A 24,945-nucleotide genomic window follows, 5' to 3' on the forward strand; every position below is an offset into this window, starting at 1 on the left:
TATTTTTTTTCTCAATTTATAATGTTTACAGAATATTTTTCAGGTTATGTTCTTATAAGATGTGAAATTATTTAATTTATACTTTCAGGAAATCTTTTTCAGGAATGTAACATATGCTCCTTAAATGTTTTGGCAACAGCCATAACATAGTTTACTGTTTAAAAAAAAAAGAAGCCCACTGTGCATTGCTTTGCCTGGAATTACTTTTAGGTTTCCACACTTAGAGATTAAATGCAGACAGCTTTAATTTGAAGGATATTTTCATTTTGATACATTTTTGAATGAATAATCACACATTCCTATGTTGCCACAACCAATTAATTTCCTACCTGAAGCACTCTGTAGCAGACTTTTAAGCCCTGACTTAGATTCAGATACCTTCTAAAAGTTTTAAAACCCCTTGCTGCATTTTGAAATTCTGCAGCCTAATAAATAATGTGTTTATACGTGCATCAGCAATGGTTCCAGTTGTCTCATGTTAGCTGATCTCTAGACATTTCCCATTTTGACAGTGACAACTACAGAACCGCGATTCGTTTATGTCTATTATGTTATATTTCAACTATTAATCCAAAATGGCTAACATAACCCTCGAATTAAAGCTGACATTCTGCACTGTCAATACTGTTCAAATACATGTTGACCTTACTAAGTGCTTGATCTTCCTCTATCTTTAGAAAGAGATATGAAGGTCTGCACACTGTAGCTTGCTTAGATATAGTTTAATGAGACATCCACTACATCTACTACACTTTTGGATATTATTTTTTATAGTAATTTGCTGCTAGCATTATCTTAGTAAGACCAGACTTCAACCTCGGGGATTCGTACTGGCTGGGAATAAAGCATAACAGTCACTGATGACTTGTTACTACATTGAAGTGATTTTCATGGTCAGACCTAAATGGTGATTATTTATGTTGATTTTTCCAGTAACATACCAGTGTATCTACATGAGAACAGATTCTTATTTCTAAAGCTGTTTCACTTCCTTTACTATGCCAGGCCAAGTATTGTTTACACTTAACTGCAGGTATATAGTTTATGGTGCTTAATCAAGTATACACATTGTGTAGAACACAACAGTGCTGTGTAATACCATTGTTATGGTGCTGCACAATAGTGTCTATACTTACCTGTATTATAAGAACTTAAATCAATTCTTTATTATGTGTACAGTGAAAATATAATATTTCTTTACTTGATTGCCTGACAATACTAAACTATACACATTAGTTTGTCAAAAGGAAAAGATGGAAAAGAAACAAATGAAGCAAAACATAACAGCCTATATGATGCAGCTGTGAATAATGTCATGTTGTCTGTAATTAACTGTTTGTAATTGTGCATAAACCAATGTGTAAACTAAACATGACAGGCATGCAGCAGTTGATCCCACGGGTCTACCACAGCTTTCTGTAATTAAAATATTGTTGTTTTACCGATTTTTTAATTACTTGTTTTTTGTTGTAGGACTAATGTCACAAGGTGTACAGCTTTTGATTAACCAAAGTACTTAATTTGATTGTATCTATTGATCAACAGGGTGCCATTTCATCAGCATCCTTAAATCTGATAGAAAATGGATGTAATTATAGTTAATAGAAAGTCTGTCCATCTGTCCACATGGACATTATCATTTTCTTGTGTTTAGTGAAGGGATTATTAAAAACATCAGATAAAAAAGCAAAAGCAGTAGCTGTTTGATATGCAAAAACATGTAAGGCAAAAATGTACTTTTCTCAAGATACTATCATAACATCTATAAATACATTAAAGGGTCCATTAAAATGTGATTTCAAACCGTCTTTTAAAAATAAAATAATATATCTGTACACTGTGAGTACTCAGACTATAGTCTTAGTTATTACATGCAGAGCTTTCTACAATGTAGTGGAGTTGAATTTAATAGAGACAAAAACTAAGTTGAAACTATACATTACATCTGATCAGAGGCAATTTTAGACCCTTTTTAGGGGTGCTCAAGCACCACTAAATTTGATCTCAGCACCCCTACAAATAAATAAATAAATAACTATTGTATTTTTTTCCCAAAAATTATTTTATACAACTTTAATTATTTTGCGAGCCTGTCTGTTAGAGACAGGGTTCATTAACTATCTCAGGTTCCTCTCTGTAGAAATCTGTGATTGTTTATTCTGAACCATTATTATTATACACTATAGTAGACCACTCTACTATGGATTAATATTTCTTGTTGTAATTTAGGTTATCCACTGAAATGAGTAATTTAGCAGGGGGTTTGAACACTTGCAGGGCATTGTATGTCACATTCTCATTAGGAGCGGAGTCCCCCAAAAGGTCTGATCCTAGAAGCGCCGCTGCATATGACCCTGTTACAATCATTTATAAAAACTTAATTTGCCATTAAATCCTACATGCTGCACCTATACGTCAGGTTCAGATTTGGTGTTTTTACTGAGTGATGAATTGGTGGATCTATCAATCTATGTATCATGTATCACAGTGTTTTTCCAAGGATTTTATTTTTGTTTTGTTTTGTTTTATGCTGTGTTCACCAAGCGGTTTTACTCAGTTACCTTTAAGCACCCTCAAAGCACTTGCCTAGTAACCATTTTTGTAAATTTGATTTGGTTATTTTTCCAGTGTGAAAGCACTAAATACAGTAAGTATTACAGTGCTTATGGAAATGGGATACGTTTAGAAGGGACAGCCCTGTAACTGTTTTCCTGTTTTTAAACATACAGTATGTTACGCTTGAACGGTATCACGGTATATCGTGGTATTTAGAAATACCGACAGTATGATTTTCAATACCGTCAAAATACAGACTCCGAATAAGTAGTACTTGAATGCAGCATATAATTCCCCTTCCGACCACAAAGTGGGTTACAATGGCAAAGTGGCGCTGTCCGTGTTTCTGCTTATTGAGTCCGCAGGGAGTGAACACTGAAGAAGAAGTGTTTCAAATGTTCTAACTTCACTGGAAACTTTAGCAAAAATGTTATTCGTGTTGTATCGTGTGTGTGGTGAATGAAACTCCCCAGACTTTTCTTTGTTTGAGCTGATATCCATTGTGTGACCTGCAGTAACTTTGTCCCTGACCTTTATTCAGATGTTTTTCCGCCGTGGTACAAGGTGAACAAGTAAGACAGTGTTAATTATGTTGCCTTGTATCTCCACCTAAACGTATTTTCTGTGTAGATGGAGGTTTGTGGGTCAGTTCGGGTGGTAGATTAAGACAGGTCAGGCGGTGCGGAATGACTTTCATAAGGGGTTAAAAATTAAAAATCCTGATCCGCGCATCACTACTAAACAATACAGTTATCATACATGCTACAGTGACTCCTATCGACAGCAGCTCAGCTTTTAAGTTTTGTTTTATTACCCGATAAAATGTCAGGAAGGTATGTTATGAAAACATACATACCGCCCAAGCCTACAGTATATTGATATCCAGTCAATAGTTGCAGGCGATAAGAAAAATGATCTGAAGGAAACAATCTAGAAACAATAACCGATTGTGTGGTGTAATCTATCAAATACATGTAATACACATTCGCTTTGACATTTTTACAAACATATGCACACACAATTTATTAAAAAATGTCAAAACGGCATTTCAGATGATCCGGGTTTGGTAAGGCTTGTGAAGTGAGAACATATTTAGTATTTTGTTGTTGTTTTTTTTGGTTGCAATTTTACATGTCAATCTGATGAATGACAGAAACTCTACCCTAACACAAGATGCTTGATACAGTATAGCGTAACATCTCCTGAATTTGAAGATAATTACATATCATTACAGCAAATCTACACTCTCGAGGCTATATAAAAGTTCAGGCACTCTTTTGTTTTAGAGTAATTTGGGGAAATTACATTAATTGGAATACATAAACGCATCGATTAATACGAATTAGGAGTTTGATTTACTCATGAACACATGTACTGACCCCTAATAAACACAGGGATGACAACAATAATACACATTATTTGTGGAATACTGCATTATGGCTTTTATTCTTTTGTACAATCTGCTTTTTTTTTTCACCTGTAACTACTGAGCTTCTTTGAGGTTCACCGACTACCTGTTCTGTGATTGGAGTTTGTGTTTGGCTGGAATAAATGTTTACCATTTGACAGCCCCTGAATAAGTTAATTCTTTTGCTAAGTAACAGTAACTGTGTACAAACTTGATGGCTTTTCCATAATGCCATCACATAGTACAATTTCTGAAGGTTTGACAGTACAGAAATTGATGTAGCACGTTTGACAGTATTTGTCTTAAAATGTGAAGTAAGCATTGAAAGAAATTGTCTCTATGAAAAAAGCAAGTTATGTATGACATCTTTCAGTGCCTTAGGCAGCACAAACGGAATTCCATTAACATTGAATGTATTGGGGGGCAGTGTAGAGATGGTATTTCAAAACCTCGGCACATAAAGTCAACACTGGGCTAGGGAACAAAAAATGCGATTTGGTTTGTGAGTGATTTGTTTAAACCAACCACTTTAAATTCATGATAGCTCCAGAGGCATAATAGTCAGAAAGTCATTTGGAGGGAATGTGGCAAATCTGCCAAGTGAGCCAAGTTGATCAGATCTTGGAGAAGGAACTGCAGTTGTCCAATATTTTCTGGATGACATCTACCTTTACTTTGCCTTCCAGGGCTCGACACAGCTTCCCAATTGTACAGCCAATACTTCCCTCCTTCATTTTCCAGCGCTCCAGCATCTGGTGCACCATCTCTGGCAGGCCGTCACGGTAGTAGTCGTGCTCAATGGTCTCTATTTCCACACTGGTCAGACCCAGGCCCCGCGCACATCGCTTCCATTTGTTCCCGATGTTGTCCCTCAGCAGATCCAGGTGCTCCTCAGTCACAGCATGATCCTCTGAATGAAACCGTGAAGGTAAATCTAGTCAGTGAGCAATAAATGGGCAACGATTTTTTCAACTCTAATGTGAGATTGGTTGAAGTTTAACACTAATTGTTGAACTAGAAATTATTTTAGGCAAGGAAACTGTTGCTCTCACCTGGCCCCTAAAATTGTGTATTGCATGATATTGTATATCTACTCTATGCATTACTGCTTATGAGTGATTAGTAGCGCTGAAATGATTAGTGGATTAATCAATTAGTCCATAGACAGAAAATGAAATCAAACTTTTTTTTGGATATTCAAATAATTACTTTAGTGATTTTTCAAAGCAAAACAACTAATGTTCTCTGTTTTCATCTTCTCAAAATTGAGTATTGTATGCTTCTCTCCACAATATGTTATAGCAAACTGAATATCTTTGGGTTTTGAACTTTTGTAGTCAGACAGAGCAAGAAAAATTAAGATTTCCCCTTGGGATCTGGGGCATTACGATTAGCATTATACACATTCTATAGCAAAAACAATTTATTAATTGATATAATTCGATATTTAAATGTGTTATGGTTTACCATATTTCTGAATGGCTTCTTTGATGGAAGAGTTAGCTGAGCTGTTAGCACCTGTTGATAATAGACTACAGGAAGACTCGTAACCTAGGATACTCAGCGTGTTGTTGTTGCCAATCTGGATCCCCCTGGCATTCTGAATGAAAAGAGATCCTGAAACAAATAAATAAATAAACACAGTCATTCCAGTACATGCCAGTCAAAGGTGACAAAAGCAGCTGTTAACAAGTCATAGTTTTCTAAAGAAACTCTTTATCGAACAGACATGTTTGTATGTACCTGGATCTTGTAGCGAGGCACTCTTGGAAGAGGCCAAGAGACGTCCGGGAGTGATGTCAGGGGCAGCTGTATCAGACACTGGGTAAACTGGCCAGGACTGTTGGCGGTCATAGTGAGAATATGGATGTTGCTGGTTAAAGTGTTGTAGAGAAGGGGTGCTGGCAGACATAGGCAAGTGGGATGGCGTAGGTGTGCAGGACGTCATGGAATCATGGAGACCAGCAATAGCGTGATGCCAGGGCTCTTCCTGGCTGGTTGGCTGCACTGCCTCAGCTTTTGTCCATGAATGGACAGAGGAGACATTGTAGGGTCTGTCTTGATCTGGTTGCCTAACATTATTATCTGAACTACTAAGGTGGTTTGGCAGGAAATTATTGTTCTGATGCTCCTCACAGTTATAGCTGCCGTACTTGTGGTACTTCAACTCCCGATCCAGTTTCTCCTCAACAGCTGAAGGGCTGCTGACCACCTTTGCATCTGTCTGAATGTGATGCTCCATTGACTCCATGGCTAGCTCACATTGGATACCATTCAGGTCCTCAATACTGGCTTCAACTGGGACAGATATATTTCTGTCTGAACTCATCAAAGGAGCTGGGCTGTCTTCAAGAGGAGAAGAGAGGTTGATGCAATAAAGCTACTCAGTCCTTTTCAACAATTCATCAAGTTTTCAGAGGATTTATAACATTTAATGTAATAACATGCAGCAAAAGTAAGTGTATTTCCAGGCCGTCAAGATTACCAACAATGCTCACCTGCTGAATAACATCCACAGGTCAGTGATAAAGATTTCATCTTCTCAACAAATTCTTCTGGGCCTTCATACATTTCCTTCATAAAAAGACATGATGAATCATGATATCATGTACTTAGAATCATTATTCATCTTACCTTCATTTCACTATAAAATCTATCACGTAGTGTCTTCACTGTGCATACAAGACAAAATTATAACATTAGTTCTTAAAGCAAATGTATTTACCCTCAGATGAAGTAAGTCTGTCTCTACATCTGGTTCAAGCTTTTCCGTGTAGAAACGAAGAAATGAGTCATAGCCCTCTGCCACAAAAAAGGGAAGAAGAGGATAAGAAGACAGCTTGCATCATAGACTGAAGGGGTCATGTGAGAAGAAAAACAATAATATTTGTATGTGATTTTACTCCATATTGACAACTAGTTGAATCAAAAGCAATTCACTGTTGTACAAATCTTTTTTGGAATTAAAGAACTACATTTTTGTCAAGTACACTCAGAAAATGTTCAGAACCTTGAGATTATGGCAGAGATGTTGATGATAAAATCCGTACATTTTTTACTGTACATTTTCAAAAAAATACCTTTAAATGTTGGCCTTTTCTGTGGACTGCCATCCCAGCATCTCTTCATTAGGTCAATTATCTCTGCAGGAGTGTTGTCTGGAATAAGGTTTTCTGCTGGTCTTTCTCCATTGCGGACACACTGGCTGATATGGTCTTCACTCCTGGCATCTGAACATAAAAATATACATACTTTGGATGCCTGCAGATGCATGGGTTTTACCCAACTCTAAGCCATTTAGTTTATAAAAATAGCAATATGACAGTAATACAGATGGTCCTATGTTGATTCACTGTCAATCTGATAAATGAATATAATCTGGCTTGTTTAACAGGTTTTTGCATCCCAACTCACTCGGATATGGCTCTTCACATGTGAGGATGACCCAAACCACAATAGCAAAGCTGTAGACGTCAGATTTCTCAGTGGAGGGTGTATGTATACTCTCCAGGTGTTCAGGAGCCATGTAACTCAGAGTCCCTGCACCTCTCACACTGGCTGTTCGGCCCATACGGCTCTTCCTGCGAGACTCCTCCTTTGTGAGTTTGCTCCATGTGTGGCAGGTGGCGAGGCCGAGGTCTGCAATCTACAAAGCACAGGGAAAACGTGCTTCGATTATCATGACTGTATATTCATATTGAACCAGAATCATCACGGTTTCATGGGTAACAGTGTGCAATATACCTTGATGTGAAAATCTTTGTCCACTAAAATGTTTCCTGGCTTGAGGTCCTTGTGTATGACGCGTTTGTCTGTAAGGTACACCATCCCTTCCAAAATTTCAAAGATTATCCTGCCTTTGATGGACACTGGCACAGATACCTAAGAATACAGATAACAAATTATTAATACTTCAATTCATATTAAAAAAAAGTACTCTTAGATGAGTAGGTTAAAGCTGCAAACTATGTAAAGTATGAAATCTAGTAGACAGACACTCATTAATCTTTTCCTCTGTAGTGTGAGTACATATAATAAACCTGCTAACCTGCTCTAACATGACCAACAGGTTGCCCCTGGGTATGAGTTCCAAGACTAGAGAGCAGTCTCTATCCTCCATGATCACACCCAGCAACTTGACCACCCGCTCATGGTTCAGGCTTGCCATAATGTTCCCCTCCTCCAGCAGTGACCTTTTACTCTCCCTGGAAAGTATAGATAATAAAGAGAAAGCCACATATAGTATAGTATAAGTGATAAAAGGAGCATCATGTTCAGTCTTACAATGGGCTCAGAGTCAGGTAATAGGGATGCACAGAGTAAAATAAACTGAATTAGTTTGAGCCAATAACTGTATATAAATATGGACAATGCATCTCCACTTCCTACCGCTAAGCAAAAGATCTTATTTAAAAAATGAGCACTTTCACAAACATCAGCATGTTAAAAATGACTTAAAATAACAGAAAATTTAAAAAATGTAATTGACGTGAACTTTGATATTTCAGTTTGGTTCATCTTGGGGAGCTATCATGTCGTCCATCTTTATATCATGGATGTATAGAGAACTGGATACAGGAACAGAGCCGGACTTTGAAGCAAATTTGACAAATTGGCCAAAAATACTTTTCCCCCCCATAGATTTATGTTGGGAAAGAAATGTCTGTAACAACCCCTGCGAAATGATTCCTTCCACTATCAGAATTTGATCCATTCAGTCTGATTACATTTCAAAAGTCTAAAAAAGCTACATGATTTAATTATTATTATACATTCAAGTTAGCTGGAGGGCTAAACCAGAAGTTAGCTGTGCGTTTGCGGAGGTCTCTAATAAGCATGCTCCATGGCCAACAATAGAGTTTTCAGGTAATTTTTTAACAGTGGTAGTGGAAGTGTCTTCTTGACTTCATGTGCCACTGAGCAACTCTCATGGATATGATTGGGGCATCACATCCAACACTTTAACCAGTTCTCGTTATACATCCATGCTTTATATACAGTCAATGTTTTGAGCAGATCGGGTGTCTGTCATCCACATTAACTACAGCTTCTTTTGAGAATGTCACTATAAAATATAGTCTTTGCACCCTTAGTTACAGTTATTCAGACAGGGTTTCCAGTCAACTCAGTTGTGCCACAAAAAGCTCTGCCCTAATGCTACTGTGCATTAAGTATTACTCAGATGACTTCCATGCAGTGGAGCAGAGATTTGAAATAACTATCTGCAGGTTCCTATAGCTATAAAATCTGTATCAGGACAGAAAAGACAGGATTGGTACATCCTTACTGAACACATGGGATATGTAAATGTGAAATATCATGGCCACGTCAAGGCAGCAATAAATTAAAAAAAGAATGCACTTTTTGAGGGAAATGCTGTAAATGTAAATACAAAGTTTACAAAAAAGTTGATGGTTCTGAAAAACGGATGTTGGACCTACATCCGCATTTCTTATGAACGGTTTCTTGTTTCCCCTATTAATCGTTTTACATTCTTCCCTGTATGTAATAACACATTGCAAATATGCCAGTTGTATCATAATTAAAAGAGTAAAAACATCACCGAGCCGATCTGAGAATCTGGCTTAAATGTCCTGCCGAGCACATGATTCAAGTTACAGTTTCGGCGAAGGGGAATACCCAACACAGTCTTTGCAATAATAGAGACACAGACAACTTACTCGTTACGAAGAGGGCCTGTATACATAGTCTTTAACACCACCTGGCCCAGGGTCGCATGGTAGCAGAGATAAACTTCCCCAAATCCTCCGTAGTCCAGGGCCTCTTTTTTGATCAGATCAGTGGATCTCATATGAAGTGAAGAGTCTGGCGCGGTGGCCATCTCTGTACAGAAGTCACATTAACACAGCTGGACGTGACATCGAGCTCAGAAACGCTCATAACATAGGGGATAAAACCTGTTAGCTGACAGATACCCAATGCAAACAAGCTGAGGAGATAAATGAAATGAGCCAAGTGGCGACTCAGTCATCCAGAAAGATGAAAACAAATGTTAGGCAACGTCAGTCAGGTCTAGCTAAGTTTCAGAAACAATACAAACTTAGCGTTAGCTAGCTGTCGTAACTTTAGCCAAACTATTCACCCCCCCCAAAAAAAACCCCCCCCGCAAAACAACAACATTATAAATTTCATAACAGTGATACTGGAGTAAAACCTTACCAAACGTGCTGTAAAGTCCAAGTAGGGCACTTTAAATGTAGTTCCGGGAATTTCTCGACATCTGACTGTAAAAAAGTGTAACCGGGACAGGCGAGACTGAAAAACTACAATTAGCCCAACAAGTCGATACCAGAGCAGGATGGTTTGTTGCAGGCTTCCGTCGTGGAAAATGCTTGAACATTGAATAAGGGAATATTTAATGGAGGATGCCATTTTTAAAGCCAATTCTTTACTAACTTTATCTCAAATGGGGCTTTAAAATGCATAATTCCACTGGTCCGCTGCACTATTGTAATTCTTGTCATGTTACACTGTCGCCACCTACTGGCGACATCAATTATTACAGACTTAATAACCATGAATGACAACTGTAGCACACCTGTAACCTGTGTATCCATTTAAGATTTTATGGTGATATTGTCTTCATTGTCTTGACCTCCAGAAATTTTCATCTATACACCAGCCAGGACCAGAACTGTCAAAGAAAACAGAAGAATGAGGAAGAAAACTATAATTATTATAAGGTTTTGGAAGCACACTAACTAATTATTTCCCATCATTACTAATTAAAGTAGCACAGCTAAAATGGCATCCTTGTCAATTTTTATTTAAAGAAAAAAAGGGTACAGATCCATTGATAAAACACGCGTTTATCTGAAACTCAAGTGGGAAACCACCTGAATTGTAGCCTCTGACAGCGTGGGCGATGTACGACATGTAAACCTACATTTTGGGCAGCCTATCTGTGAATACTCACACTATAAATTCCTCCTTTTGCACACTAAAGCCACAACAAAGCAGTATCATATTTACCTGTCTTGTTGTCTTGGTTTTCTGGTCTGCACATGTTCGTTTTCTTTTTCTATAATTGATGCTTATTGCTGGTAATCTTCAGGTTATTCTCCTCAGCCCTAGTCACTTCACAGTTCACTGAGAAGTGTTATAGACAGAACAAACAAACACACTGATGAATAATATTAGCTATTTCCATTAAAACTACTTTTCATCCACAATTAAAATAGTTTGAAAAATATTTTGATTACCTGCCACTGAATACCCAGTGAAATTAAGCGTGCATTAACACTCCATTTAAGCAACAGTTGTTTAGACATATTCTGTATGATATATGAATACATTTATTCCAGGTATTCAACTTAAAAGCAATCGTCAATATAGACAAGTTCAGCATTAAACCTTTCAGTTGTATTTTAAATATGAAACTGAAACAACAGGCAAAAAGAACAGGGGTGCTCTCCAGGTCACTCCAAGCTTTTCGAATTGCAGTGGCAATACAAAAGGCCACCTCACTATGTAAAACACTGTGTGTAGCCGAATATTTGCTGCAGACACCTCTTCCTATTCAAGTCATTCTGATGGTCAAACGCTGCTCCATACAGAACAACAACAGATCTCCAGGAAGTTAAACCAACCACAGCATGTGGTGGAGTGTTGTGTGCTGTCAATATGGGCAGTGGGTTTCAGTACTTCCTGTTGATGACATTTAGGATGTGACACTAATCAGTACAGAACTGGCAGGTGCCATCATTTTGGTGAGGCATGGTTAAAGACTGTTGGGGGCCTAAAGCAACCCCGTGACCTATAAAATACATTCATGTACAACTAAATTGCAACAGTAAATATAATAATGCATTTGGGAAATTGCAAAACTGTCGATAATGAACAGGAGTGAAGTGTTGAGAGGCCATGTAGTTGTTTTTAGGAAGTATTAGTTCCTCTCTTCCTGTAACAGTGTGCTAGACTTGGAATTACATATCTGCCACAAAAACCATTAGACTCTTCCTCTTCTGACAGAGGATGCAAGAGATTTAATTATAACAGTATTCATAACAGTTATCAGCCCTTCAGAATTAAGGCAATGACCATCTCTGAAACCCATCTCCCTTATCACTTAGCATACTGTACACATTACAATATATTGAGAATTATATCAAAATCCTGCCAAAAACTCAAGCATGACAATTAAATTTATCCTAAAATGAACACACAATTCTGCCATATCTGCAAGAAGTGAAAACTTAACCAGCTTACTTGAGGAGCAAGTATTCACACAGGTGCTTGGCTAAAATTGTTCGGATATGTCGACCCTTGTATTTTTAAAATGTATTTTAGGGTTAGGTATTAGCTTTCGTAGAGCCAGTGGACAACTATGGAAATTCTCATCATATCCAACTACAAATCCAGGATGGGTTTAGTCCACACCTGTGCACACGCTGCACACTAAATCCATAAAAGCAGCTTTCCTTACATCAGCAAACTACAAATCCCAGCATTCAACACGGGGAGCTTTGGCAGTACTGCTCGACTATCTCGGACGCGGAGCTCCTGCTTGTTATGCGCCCCTACAGCGGGTTTGTGAAGCCGTCAAACCGCTGACTAGGTTCTCATTTTACCATTAAGGAAACACGGAGCAGCATTACAGTCCATTAGTCTTTTCTGAAGCCGTCTGTCAACATGGGTAATGGCATCAATAAGGTATGATTTTCATCTGTTGAATACGCTTTACTCAGGGGGGCACACACGGTTGGTCGCCGGAGTCTCTTGACAGATTTACGATTTTTTAAAATCACAGTTAAAAGTTGCATCTCGATGCATAGTTATACAACATATATTTTGACGTGTCTTGTTCCAAAGAATTAACTATAACCCCCTTAATTTAAGTGGTCTAAATATATATTTTACCTTTACCTGTTTGTTTGATCAATTGGTTATTCAGCTAGTCCCATGCAGGCACATAATTGAACAACTGGATAAAGCTACAGTTGTATGCAAAAGTTTGGACACCCTTTGACAAATATCATATTTTGTTGATTTTTTTAAAAATTGAAAAATATGTAAACACAGCCTCTCTAGGACAGTGTTTCTCAAAGTGGGGTCCAGGGACCCCAAAGAGTCCTTGAGGAGGTTCCAGGTGTCCCTCATTAGAAAGGGGAATCATTTATATTCAGAACGTATGACCATTTTGGTCATTGGTTTCAGACACTTACTGTAATAAAATACTGCAATAAAACATAACAGAAAAAAATCTTATCAGATGGGCATCTGTGGCGTAATTTGTGTCTGTAAGGGGTCCTTGATGTGAAAACGTTTGAAAACCACTGCTCTAGGATATGGAACATAAATTCATTTCCTAATGACTAAACCTATAAGTCTTGGGGTGCCCAAACTTTTGCACATGCCACAATGATGTTTTTTATGCTTGTTTGTGTAATTGTTTTTTTTGTTTTGTTTAATACATGACATAAAAAGTTACTATGCATTAATGTTTGCTAAAAATATTCTGTTTTATATTCCGTATCCTAGAGAGACATTTGCACACAACTGTAGTTGTATCTAATAATCACCTCATATGGTGACATTTTGAGTCAGCTGTTTACTCAACTATATCAATAATACGTTCATCATGTCAGCTTTAAATATGTACATATTTTCTTTGTGCTTTTAGGTCCTACCTGACTTGTACTTGGGAAATTTCAAAGGTGAATCTAAGTGTATTTTGGTCATGTTGATTTTGTTGTTTATTAGACTGTATAACAGCACATACTCATTGTTAATGTTTGTGGTGTTTGTTTTTGTATGTCAGATGCAAGAGACAGAGAACAGTTAGCGAGGAACAACATCACACACATCCTGTCCATCCATGACAGTGCAGCTCCTATCCTCCAGGTGAGAGCAACATCTTTGTGCCCTCCTGCATCTATCACAGTGCACATCTTCAGTTTCTCATACATTTTTTTATCAGTGTAATTGAGCACATCAGGCTAAACAGATCTGATTGGCCGAGACCCTCAAGGCGTATTAGTACAGTGCACGATGTGACCTGTATTCAGAAACTGTGAAATATACCGGTATGTCAGGTTGATCAGGAAGAGATGCCTTATCGCCCGCCAGTAGTGCTCTTTCCTGAGCAAACAGTTGTCTGTGCAGAATGAGTAAACAATAAGCAATAGAGTTTCTTACTCATGTGATTCTTAGAGGTTCATGAAAAATGCCAATCAGCAACAGTTGGTCTGGCCAATGTGCTAAGCTGTGTGCATGTGTGGGTTTGAGAGTAGGCGGTTGCTCTTGTTTCAGCCACTGTGGACTGCGTTGTTTTGCTTCATTATTTTTTTGAAGGTTATTGATTTTGATGTGAAGTTGCTCTAATAGCTGCATGTAAAAATGTAACTTCTGTTTTCAGTTTTGATGTAATTTTCAAAGTGGACATGGACATGAGACCCATATCTGTTTAAAATTGTAGCTTTTTTCTTTCACATACAGTAGCGTGACCAATGTTCACCACCAGCAGTTCACACATACTGAAACCTGATGATTGTTCATGTGCTGTGGTATTTATAACCTGCTGTTATTGATTTGTGTTAAATACATTCAAACAAGTGACTGCTGACAGGTTACTAGTATACTTTGTCCCTCAGGAGATGACCTATCTCTGCATTTCAGCAGCTGACCTGCCCACACAAAACCTGTAAGTACCAAAATGTGCAGCACAGCAACACAGCGAAGAACAATGCGGGGGGGGGGGGGGGGGGAGGGGAGGGAGAGAGAAAGAAAGAAAGAGTGTACCACATCCATTTGAGGCTGAACTGTGTGGGCGTCTGAGGTTCATTTTCTTCAAGCTAACGTGTAAATGATATGCTTTCACAAGCTCAACATTTAAATGTGAACTTATTCGTTGATTAGATCACAGTAACACAGCTGGATTCAGCCCTTAATGGTGCATGGTTGTTTTTTTGATGTGAATGCATAAACTGTACAAACACGTCCAAGTTGTTTTATATATGATTTGAAAGACCGGGGAAGAAAAATCAAGAGTGGTGCGTTTTATTAAACCAGGGGATGCCCTGGTTTGGACACATATACACACATCCAGATGCACACACATCCAAATCTTTTGTGTATCATGTTTCATTGTCTTTTGTCAGGAAGGAAGTCTCACAGCTCAGTTCTGCAGCTTTAGCATGATGGTTGGTGCTGTGCCTCTATTTATATGTACCCCCTTTTCACACACTCACACATATAGTCATGAACAAATGCAGACACACAAACACACATAAGCACATTAATGCTCTTGTTGCCCCACTTGCCCCACTTGCCTCACACCTCTAAAGTTCATAGTGGTGTTGGAAATGTGAAATATGACACCAACTATCTCAAACCTAAGATGAGCACACCCTCATCCTGATCCGTCCAGGATAAGATATGAGAGGGTTTGAAAAGTCAGGTGCAAAAAACGTAGACACACCACATACAAAAAAAACATACACACACACTGTAGACAACCAGTCCCGTGCTCTTCTTTAGATGCTACACGTAGTCACAGCTTTTGCTGCAGTTCTTGAATTCTCATAATGGCTTAATGTGGTCATGACCTATTATAACATGTATTTTCTTATACTCCACAGGACACAGCACTTTAAACAGAGTATAATGTTCATGCATGAGTCCCGCCTGAAAGGAGAAGGCTGTCTTGTTCACTGGTGAGAGAAATACTACTCATACAGGCTATTGTAACCATAGATTCTGCTTAAGCATGTGAACTCGAACATCTGTCTTATAATTGAAGCACAGTAATGCTGAAATATAAATGTACAGTACATCTAGAACTGGAAAACAACTGAGATCACGTACACAAGTGAACCCATGTGTAACTGCAGCACAGAGGAGATTAAATGATAAGCAAAAGCCTATTCTTGAACTTCCCAAAACAGAGTACAGTACCAAGACCACATTGTGTATGTGTTGTGGGGCAGCTGACCATATGTTCACAGGGGAAAGTTATATTTGGTTAGGGTCTTCTCAGAAAAATAGGGGAACAAGTGGGTATTTATAAGATTTGCATACCAACAGATTTATCCACTCAATATGTCTCAGTCAAAGAATTAAAATGCATTAAAATATGTAGTTTATAGAGTCTGTATTTAATCAATGTCTCTACCTCACTCCCCTTGTTTTACCTCCTCATTCCTGCCTGCAGTCTGGCTGGTGTCACTGCTGTAATAGTTATAACTGCTAAATTGTGAAAAATCATAATCATAACCAGGATGCTCACATGCGAGTAAACTGAAAATGATGCTAATCATGAAGTCTAACAGTTAAATTTCATGCATCACACTCGTCACACTCCTTGGCCTTCCCTTTTTTTGTGCAGTTTGGCAGGTGTGTCCCGTAGTGTCACCCTAGTGGTAGCATACATCATGACCGTGACAGGACTGGGTTGGCAGGAGGCACTGGCTGCGGTGAGGGTGGCTCGACCCTCTGCTGGCCCTAACTTGGGCTTCCAGCGGCAGCTTCAGGAGTTCGAGGCTACTCAAGCTGATCAGGTCAGCCTTGAAAAAACCCTGCATTACAGAGTAGGCTCAGATAGTACATTATCAGTGTTGCACACGTTGTAAAATTCTTTACATTGTTATCAAATAACAAACCCGTTTTCTTCTCCTTTAGTTCAGAGAGTGGCTACGGAAGGAATATAAGGACAACCCCCTCGATGATGAAGCTGATATACGTGACTTGCTTGCCAGAGCTTCCAAAGTCAATGGTGTGGAAAAACAGGCATCTACCCCACCTGGAGGTATCTGAGATCTTTCGTAGATCAACCTGGAGGCTTATACCCTATGGTCACGCTATAGTATTCCGGACCTGTCCAGAAATGTAATGTGCTTTGGAGTGGACTACTCTCATGGCTACTTGATCAAGTAAAAATCATGGACACGTACAATGGAGAGAGATCCAATTCAAACATACAGCACACATTATTTATCATTAATTAAATCATGCATCTGCTGCTGTTTTTTGTTTTCTAATTTAAACAGTTTCGAACTGTGTGTTTTGTACAGTGTTGCTACAATTTCAAATTGTGAAATAAAAGGAGTCAAGTGTGTTGTGAGATTGTTAGTCGGTGGGCTGTCATATTGAAGGTGATAAGACACGTTCTGTGCTGTTTATATCTCTGTTTCCTGATTCTCTTCCTGTTTGTCTAATGTGTGAGAGGTCATGCATGGTGGCATCAAAAACACCAAGATCACGTTCTTTTGTCACTCCTTCTTTCTTATTGTGTTTATAGACTATAAAGTAATTAGAATAATAATACTACTAAAATATAATACTTATTATATGCAGAGGTAGGCTTCTCATAAAACTATAGATACGCCCTGCGCTTGCGTGCGCATATCCACTGGATGGCAGTAATACTAACATATTCGCCTTAAATATAAAGTATTTTTAAATTCAACCTGTCATCCTTTGACACCGGGGTCCTTATGGCACGTTTAACCATCCAATTTTAATGTTTTCTTAAGAACAAAATTAGGCCATTATAGACATTTTCAGTCAGAAGTTGACAAGTCATTGGAAATTATGATGGACCTATAGATGTGTAGAAAAATGGGGGTACGTGGGGGTGTATTTTTTATCGGTGATGTGCACAGGTAGTTGTTCCATTCCGTGCCGGTGTCTACTCAGGGTGTCACTAGAGGGATTCCCCACTACAGCATCGAGTGGGCGCCGAGTTTCACAGAAATGAGCGCCTGATAGCTGCGTATCTCCTCTTGAACTTCTCAGACGGAGAGGCTCCTCCCTGTCACAAATCAAGACGTGATAACATTTAAGAATAGGACACCGAGAGCTTCAAAACAGATTTGTAACGAGGGGGACTCACATGATCAAAGGTAAGAGGACAGCTTATTTTAAATTAAACCATTTTCAACATGATAATTGATGAAAACTTTGAATGCATCAATTAACCCCAGCAATTAAAGCAGGAGATGATCGTCGTCTCAGTACCACGTTTAGGAGTCACATAGTAAAAACTCACGATAATATTATGACAACAAAGTCAGATGAAGTCAAATGAATTATTTTGTCCGTCAGGTCATGACTTATAACTAAACTAGTAGCCTAAGATTTAAAATCTCATTAAAGTTGAATTAATGCTGACTTTTAAGGCATCTCATGTGATCTATAATTAGTGTGTATACCGTTGTTCTTATAGTTTAATTGTAGCTACATTAATTGTTATGGTTATTAATCATATTTCTTATAGAAATTAAATCGGCACTAAATGTGTCAGAATCATGTAAATTCAATTAGGGAAGAAGTGTATTAAAAGTGATTGCCAATATTGCAGTGCGGAGCCGAATTAACACCATGAACAGCACACTTACAATGTCACCTCTTTCATTACTAAAAGAGACAATATCACAGGATAGCAATGTTATAATAAGTAAATATGAATAATAAGTGTTGTAATTTAAGTAACTTAATATAATATAAACGTATTAAAATATATTTTCTCAACTTCAACTTTTCTTAACTGTGTTTTCTCAAGTTAAATGTGTAAATCTTACATAAAAACATTAATTGTCTGTGCTTTATTCTATCATATATGTTATATTATTTTACTCACAGAGATGAACTTGGAGGAGGACAGCGGCCTGTCAGTCAGTTGTGGCAATGGCAAACTGAGACAGTGGCTTATAGATCAGATTGACAGCAGGGGATATGCTGGCCTGGTTTGGGAAAATGATGAAAAAAGCATCTTTAGGATTCCGTGGAAACATGCAGGAAAGCAAGACTATAACAGAGAAGAGGATGCTGCACTCTTCAAGGTCAGACCATCCCACTTCTGTGCTGGCACTGTGCACCTTAAGCATCTGACAACTGCATTTTGAACAGATTTAATTTTGCTTGCTTGTTTAATTTTTTTTTTTTACTTTTAACTTATGAAAGGTTATTTCAAAAGTGCATGCATTAAAACATCCTTCAAGGCCCAAACTCTTTGATAATTTGGGACATTGGAATTTAAAAAGGAGGTGTAAACCTATCTATGATCGTTTCAGGCATGGGCAATGTTCAAGGGGAAATATAAGGAAGGCGTCGACAAGCCAGATCCCCCCACATGGAAAACAAGATTACGTTGTGCTCTCAATAAAAGCAATGACTTTGATGAGTTGGTTGAAAGAAGTCAGCTGGACATCTCCGAGCCCTACAAAGTCTACAGAATCATTCCAGAGGGAGCCAAAAGAGGTACATTACATCTACATTATGTGCAGTAGGGCTTTGTTAAAATTACATTCAGCCTCCCATGCATGTGATACAGTGATAGATGTAAGGTAATGTGTTATGAGTAAAATGGTTTATAGTTGGACTAAAGTCATGTACAGAGTGCACACAGTCACACACTTCACGAATAAACTTACACTGTTCATATACTATTGGCAATTTTACACATACACATGCACCACTGCAGTTGATTCCGATGAGGCAGGAAGCACAAAGGAAGCCAAAGCATGTACCAAAAAGGCCGTAGTGCTTTTTTTAGAGGGCTTTGGTTAACAAGTGCAGAGTGCACACAACACAACCAGTCGACCTCCAGCCTTGCATAACTAAGTCTGCCATCATACAGTTTTTGTCACACCAGAGCAGTTCTTGCTATCTGGACTAACACTTCACTCTCAAAATGAACAGGATTTAGAGTGGTGCTTTCATCAGTCGTCCGTTGCACTTTGCAAATCACTCGAATGAAAATAGCATGACCTCACAAGTGTGCAAAACATGTTCACAGTTTCAACCTGCAAAACTGGCTTAGGTTAGTTTAGGTCACAGAATATTGTGCGTCACATATTTTTATTTTATTGTTCATTTAATTATTGTCAAAGATGTGTTGGATGTGAGAGTTTTTATAGATTTTTTTGTGCAGGCCATTAATGTAGACAAATGATGTGAAAAATTAAGTGCTGGTATATTTACAGGAATGAAGATGAGCACTATGGAGGAGACACCATCACATGTAAATGCCTTTGGCTATATTCCTCCATATTCATCTCTGCACACCCAGGTCAGCTGATTCATTTTGTGACTGCTGCATCTTTGCTCTAATGCATCCAAACATCTCTAATATTATTGAGAAAAACATTTATTCCAAATCTCTTAATGATACTTCATGTAAGTGACCTTCACTTTGCTCCATTCTCAGGTACCCAGCTATATGGTTTCTCAGGAGAGGAGGGACTGGAGGGATTACAAACAACCAGAACAACAACCCTTTCCTCCTCCACATCACCATGGACCGCATGCAGACCTGCAGTATGGCCAGTGCCACTACCCTTCACCCATCAGCCGGGCCTGGCCTGCGTCACACACAGAAAATGGTAAGATATTCATACAATTAAAATATATACAATATGCACACTGATACACCTAAGAATGACTACAGTGCTCAGCAGATGTACATTATGGTGCAATCCATATGTCTCAGTTTTCCTGTCTCACAAATATTATCCAAATAATGGCTTATTTTCCAACCACACTACAGTAGCTGTGGCATCCTGTCAGTTATTTTATCACATGAGAAGTCAAGTCTGAGATGAAATATGGTGCAAAATGTACAAAAGAGTTTGTTGTCAGACAATATATTATTGTCAGATTATTATATCTCTAGTGTATCTATTGTATCTCTATTGTAATTGTATGTTTTATCAGGCCATCAGAAAGTAGTGTCAGTCATTTCTGACTTGAAGACTTTTAGATAGTCAGGTAGTTTAAAATGTCATCCGTTATCACAATCCTTCACATGTTTTTCACAGTGGAATCAAAGTTTGATCTTGAAGGTGGAAAAAAACCCACAAATACAAGTTCAAAGACTTACATCTATTTTGTCAGTTAACTTTTTTATGCATAAACTAGCCACTTTCCAGATTATAAGGCACATGATATAAAACAAACAACAAGGAAAAAAGAAGTTAATTCTCAAATTAGATATAAGATATTAATATTATAATATCAGGTTGTGTGATTACAAATTCAAGCCTGTGGTTTCTGAAAAATGTTGGCAATGTCAGGTGAGGTAATTGGGAAGCACCAATTAAGAAGAGTCAAAGTGTTCAAAGTGTTAGTTGTTACAACAGTATCAAGGTTTTAATTATTATAGAAAGCATTTGTTAAGGAAGCAGTTAATTACATTTACGGTGTGATGTAAAGTCTTTATTCATAGTACCCCTCATAAAGTAATTTGGACCATGTGTCAATTACAAATGAAATAGATGAGATGGAATAAAGCATAGTCAATTGAGTGAGATTGTTATTGTATACGGCAGTAAAATGTGTGAAGCATTTCACTTCTGTGCCTTTCTAACAATTTCATGTTATGACATTTTCCAGACTTTCTTTTTTCCAGATTAGACTTTAATAATAAAAAAAAAAGAAATGGTGTAATGCCCTTTCACATTTTAGTACTTTCAAATTCAACACTCTAATTATGACCCGTATCTACTGAAATTATTCTACATAGGTTTTCAGCTCTCTTTTCACACCTACTTGTCAGAGACCCAACCCCCTGTGTATACAATGGACCACAACAATGCCATAACAGGTAAAGAGTCATCTTGGCCACACAGATACAGACAGATGTATACTAACATTTGCTCCTATGCTTGTTTTTAAATCTTTACTATTTTGAATATATATTTGCATTTACAGATAAGAAACTACACAAACACTTGGTACACATACTTACTTCCCTATTCTGATCCTCAGAGCAGTGGGCCGTGATAGTTAATGGTGACATTTTAAAGCTATCACATGATGATAAAAAACAGGGTTAAAATGATACTTGTAATGATAAGAGAGAAGTGAGCAATACTTTAAATGCCAAGATTAATAAAGTTTCCTACAAAATATATATGCTAAATGCTTTTCCTCTTTTTTCAGATTTCAGCCTGCACGTGTCTCTATTCTACAGAGAGTCTTTGGTAAAGGAGGTTACCACCACTAGCCCAGAAGGTTGTCGGATCACCTCTTCATCCTCCTCCACCTCTCCATCATCCTCATCCTCTTCTTCCCCAAGCTTAGAGGACAAGTTTCACAGTGGGGCAGAAATCATTCTCTTTCCATTCCCGTATCCTGAGTCTCAGAGACAGGGCGCTGACATGCTTCCTAACATACTGGAAAGGGGAGTGCTCCTGTGGATGGCACCCGATGGGTTGTACGCTAAGCGCCTTTGCCAGGGACGGATATACTGGGAAGGACCTCTGGCTCCATATATGGATAAACCCAATAAACTGGAGAAGGAGCAGCCATGTAAGCTGTTTGACACCCAGCAATTCCTTATTGGTAAGCACCAATATGTTTGCACTCTTATAGAATTGGACATTATGACAGGAACACCTGTGCAATATGACACAATCCTGTACAACACCCTTGAATTAAAAATGATCCTTGTGAAGTTTATAATTTGACATTTTCATTGAGATAGTGTCACAGAGAGTGCTGGAAGAAGTATTCAGATCTTAGTAAGTAGCAATATCACATAGTTAATGTACATAACAAATAGAAATGTTGCATTTTAAATTCTACTGAAGCTATCTGATAAATGTAGTGATAAAGCACAATATTTGTTTCATTTAAAGTGAATAAGTCTCAATCTGCATGTGTTACAGAACGGTTTTTTACTGCTCATTCAACTCTATAATTGATTAAAATAACATGGTTACATTAGTAATTGTGCTGCTTCAGCGGTTTACAGTATGACGATGCTTGTGGTCATGTTGCTAATGGCAGTGCTGATGATGTTGATAAAGATGAAGGAGAGGCTGCAGGTGCATCGCACTATGGGCAAGTCCCTCTCAGTGAAGAAGTAGTACTAAGAGGCTAGTCACATTCTCAGCGCGGGGCCAGAGTCAGTGCAGTCCCCACCCACCTCCTGTGGTCAACCACAAAGTATGACAAAATTGTGTTTTCTCCACCATTTCATTCTGAAATTTCCATCATCCTCATCACTTGTTTCCAGAAAAGTCGGATGATTAGAGTTTTTCATTTTTACTACCTGTATATTTATATGTGACAATCTGGATTGTGGCGTAAGTAGCATGTCATTGATTTGTTGTGATTAATGTGCCTCATATATTCAGCTCCTTTATTTTCTTGCTTTCCTTCACTCAGAACTTCAAGATTTTGCCCATAATGGACGACATGTTCCGAGACACCAGGTGGTCCTATGTTTTGGAGACGAATACCCCGACCCGCAGCGTCCAAGGAAGATGATCACAGCACAGGTAATCATACATTACACAACTATACCTAAGGTAGTCATTTTAAACAGTTTTTCAAAATCATATAGATGATTACTATACATTCTCTGGTAAAAATATGGTCACAGTTATCTATCACCTAAAAATGCATAATATCATTTTAAAATTTAGAGACCAAATCCAGCAACTGCATATTTGGTCAAAATTTCAGAAGGGGAATTAGTCTTTTTGACATCTGTTTTACCCTATAAAAACAAATTTCAAAACTCAAACGTGGATGTTGATTTTCTGTGAAAATAACTTTAAGCCAAGCTAGACCACGTAACTACAGCTAAAGCAAGAACTCTGTATCAAGTGAAAGCTAGCTTTTGAAATTGCCATGGCTAGTAAGTGAAATTTAACCACTTGTTTTAGTGGCTGTAATCTGAAAAAGATCATTTTCATGAATTTACATCTTTGTTATCCAGTTGTTTCACATTTGTAAATGAGTCAATAGCGAATCCAGTCATGATGGAGAAACACCTGACTAAACTTTACTACTGCTAAGGCTAGCAACCTTGGCAGATCTACTGCCACAAATTTAAATATCTACATTTAAATGTGTATGTAAGTGGTTGGGCAGATAGATAGATACACAGTTTACCAGCCAGCCTTAAATCTTAAAAACCTTCCCTGCTTCTATAGGTACTGGTCTCCCCCTTTGTAGGGCATATAATGTAAATCAGCAGTCACATGCATATTTCATACATGTAGATAACTTCATTTTAGGTGGAGCCAATGTTTGCCAGAAAATTGGTGTACTATTACCAGCAGAACAATGGCCACTACCTGCGGGCCTATGATCACATCCAGGAACAGAACCCCTCTCCAACAATCGACTATCCTTCCCAGAGACCTCTACAGCATATTCAGGAGTGACCAGAATGCACATACACTTGCATGAAGGTGTGAATGTGAATGTAAACCTCTGGCCGTTTAACACACCCTTTTACTGTTGTGACTGCAGTGCTGTGTACTGTAAATGGTAGAATCTGCCACGATATTCAGGGTTAGAGATGGGGAAGACCCTGTCGTTTTCACTTGCACACCTATGCGTCGTAGTCTTTGTGTCTGTAACTGTGGAGTGTTGTCTTTTTTTCTTCTCTACAAGTATTATTGTGACAGTGCGAAGGATGCGGTTTGAGGGTGGGGGGATGAGGGGAGCGGAGGGCGAGTGAGACAGGAAGTACTAGCACAGGTGCACAGGAAGAATGGCCCCTAAGACAAACACTGATCTGTCAAAGGGCTATAACAGAGTATGAATGAATACATATTGCGCTTCCCCAGGTAACAGTTGACAATTTGATTGTTCCACTAACAGACTGAAGTGGCACTGATGACAATTATGCACTCTTTCTCTTACTCTATAGTACTATCTGATATGCAAGTGAAAATATAAGCTTAGTAAACAGTCAGGCATATCAGTGCTTATTCTATTGTAGACTTCAATTCTGAGTTTCACTGACAAAAGGAGAAATAGAAAAGAAAGCTACACCTGGAATTTGAGAGAAATCTATGTTATCACTGGTCTGATGGATTCCTTTAAATTACATCAACTGTCAAAACTACAGCGTGTAGGTGGTCATCAAGATTTATGAACTAACTTGTGGTTTTTCCACCCACATGTCCACCTTATATACACCTTATATACATATTTTTTAGCATACTTTGTCTTAAATGACAGTTATTGACGAGTTTAAAGTGTTGCTAATAATTTAAAGC

At 38.2% G+C, this 24,945-nt stretch overlaps 3 protein-coding genes across 6 annotated transcripts; 2 read left to right on the plus strand and 1 right to left on the minus strand.

Moving 5' to 3' along the window:
* Window positions 1-3,346: 3,346 nt before the first annotated feature.
* On the minus strand, window positions 3,347-10,237 carry ripk1l (receptor (TNFRSF)-interacting serine-threonine kinase 1, like). 3 transcript variants are annotated; one of them, XM_062429497.1, is made up of 11 exons: window positions 10,145-10,237; window positions 9,646-9,808; window positions 8,013-8,169; window positions 7,709-7,846; window positions 7,379-7,610; window positions 7,045-7,194; window positions 6,690-6,766; window positions 6,463-6,538; window positions 5,708-6,310; window positions 5,432-5,581; window positions 3,347-4,898 (listed from the first exon to the last, which is right to left on the minus strand). In XM_062429497.1, exons 2-11 carry the CDS (start codon window positions 9,804-9,806, stop codon window positions 4,579-4,581), a joined length of 2,064 nt encoding a protein of 687 aa, XP_062285481.1. In that variant the 5' UTR covers window positions 9,807-9,808; window positions 10,145-10,237; the 3' UTR covers window positions 3,347-4,578. The 3 variants fall into 3 exon arrangements, with proteins under 3 accessions (XP_062285481.1, XP_062285480.1, XP_062285482.1); XM_062429496.1 differs by lacking the exon at window positions 10,145-10,237 and having other exon boundaries at window positions 9,646-10,083; XM_062429498.1 differs by lacking the exon at window positions 10,145-10,237 and having other exon boundaries at window positions 3,347-4,874; window positions 9,646-10,082.
* A 2,246-nt stretch (window positions 10,238-12,483) lies between these two features.
* Window positions 12,484-17,037, plus strand: dusp22b (dual specificity phosphatase 22b). Of its 2 annotated transcripts, none has more exons than XM_062428467.1 (7): window positions 12,484-12,637; window positions 13,608-13,641; window positions 13,746-13,828; window positions 14,578-14,627; window positions 15,565-15,639; window positions 16,311-16,512; window positions 16,604-17,037. In XM_062428467.1, the coding sequence occupies exons 1-7, from the start codon at window positions 12,617-12,619 to the stop codon at window positions 16,736-16,738; spliced, it is 600 nt and encodes a 199-aa protein (XP_062284451.1). In that variant the 5' UTR covers window positions 12,484-12,616; the 3' UTR covers window positions 16,739-17,037. The 2 variants fall into 2 exon arrangements, with proteins under 2 accessions (XP_062284451.1, XP_062284452.1); XM_062428468.1 differs by having other exon boundaries at window positions 16,311-16,482.
* Window positions 17,038-17,782: 745 nt separating this feature from the next.
* Window positions 17,783-24,355, plus strand: irf4a (interferon regulatory factor 4a). Its single transcript, XM_062428466.1, has 9 exons — window positions 17,783-17,826; window positions 18,566-18,765; window positions 18,997-19,183; window positions 19,909-19,994; window positions 20,133-20,307; window positions 21,447-21,527; window positions 21,866-22,267; window positions 23,096-23,208; window positions 23,953-24,355. The coding sequence occupies exons 1-9, from the start codon at window positions 17,817-17,819 to the stop codon at window positions 24,100-24,102; spliced, it is 1,404 nt and encodes a 467-aa protein (XP_062284450.1). The 5' UTR covers window positions 17,783-17,816; the 3' UTR covers window positions 24,103-24,355.
* The last annotated feature ends 590 nt before the right edge of the window (window positions 24,356-24,945 follow it).

Source organism: Scomber scombrus, chromosome 11 (genome assembly GCF_963691925.1).
Source record: "Scomber scombrus chromosome 11, fScoSco1.1, whole genome shotgun sequence".
In the NCBI taxonomy this organism is placed as follows: Eukaryota; Metazoa; Chordata; class Actinopteri; order Scombriformes; family Scombridae; genus Scomber; species Scomber scombrus.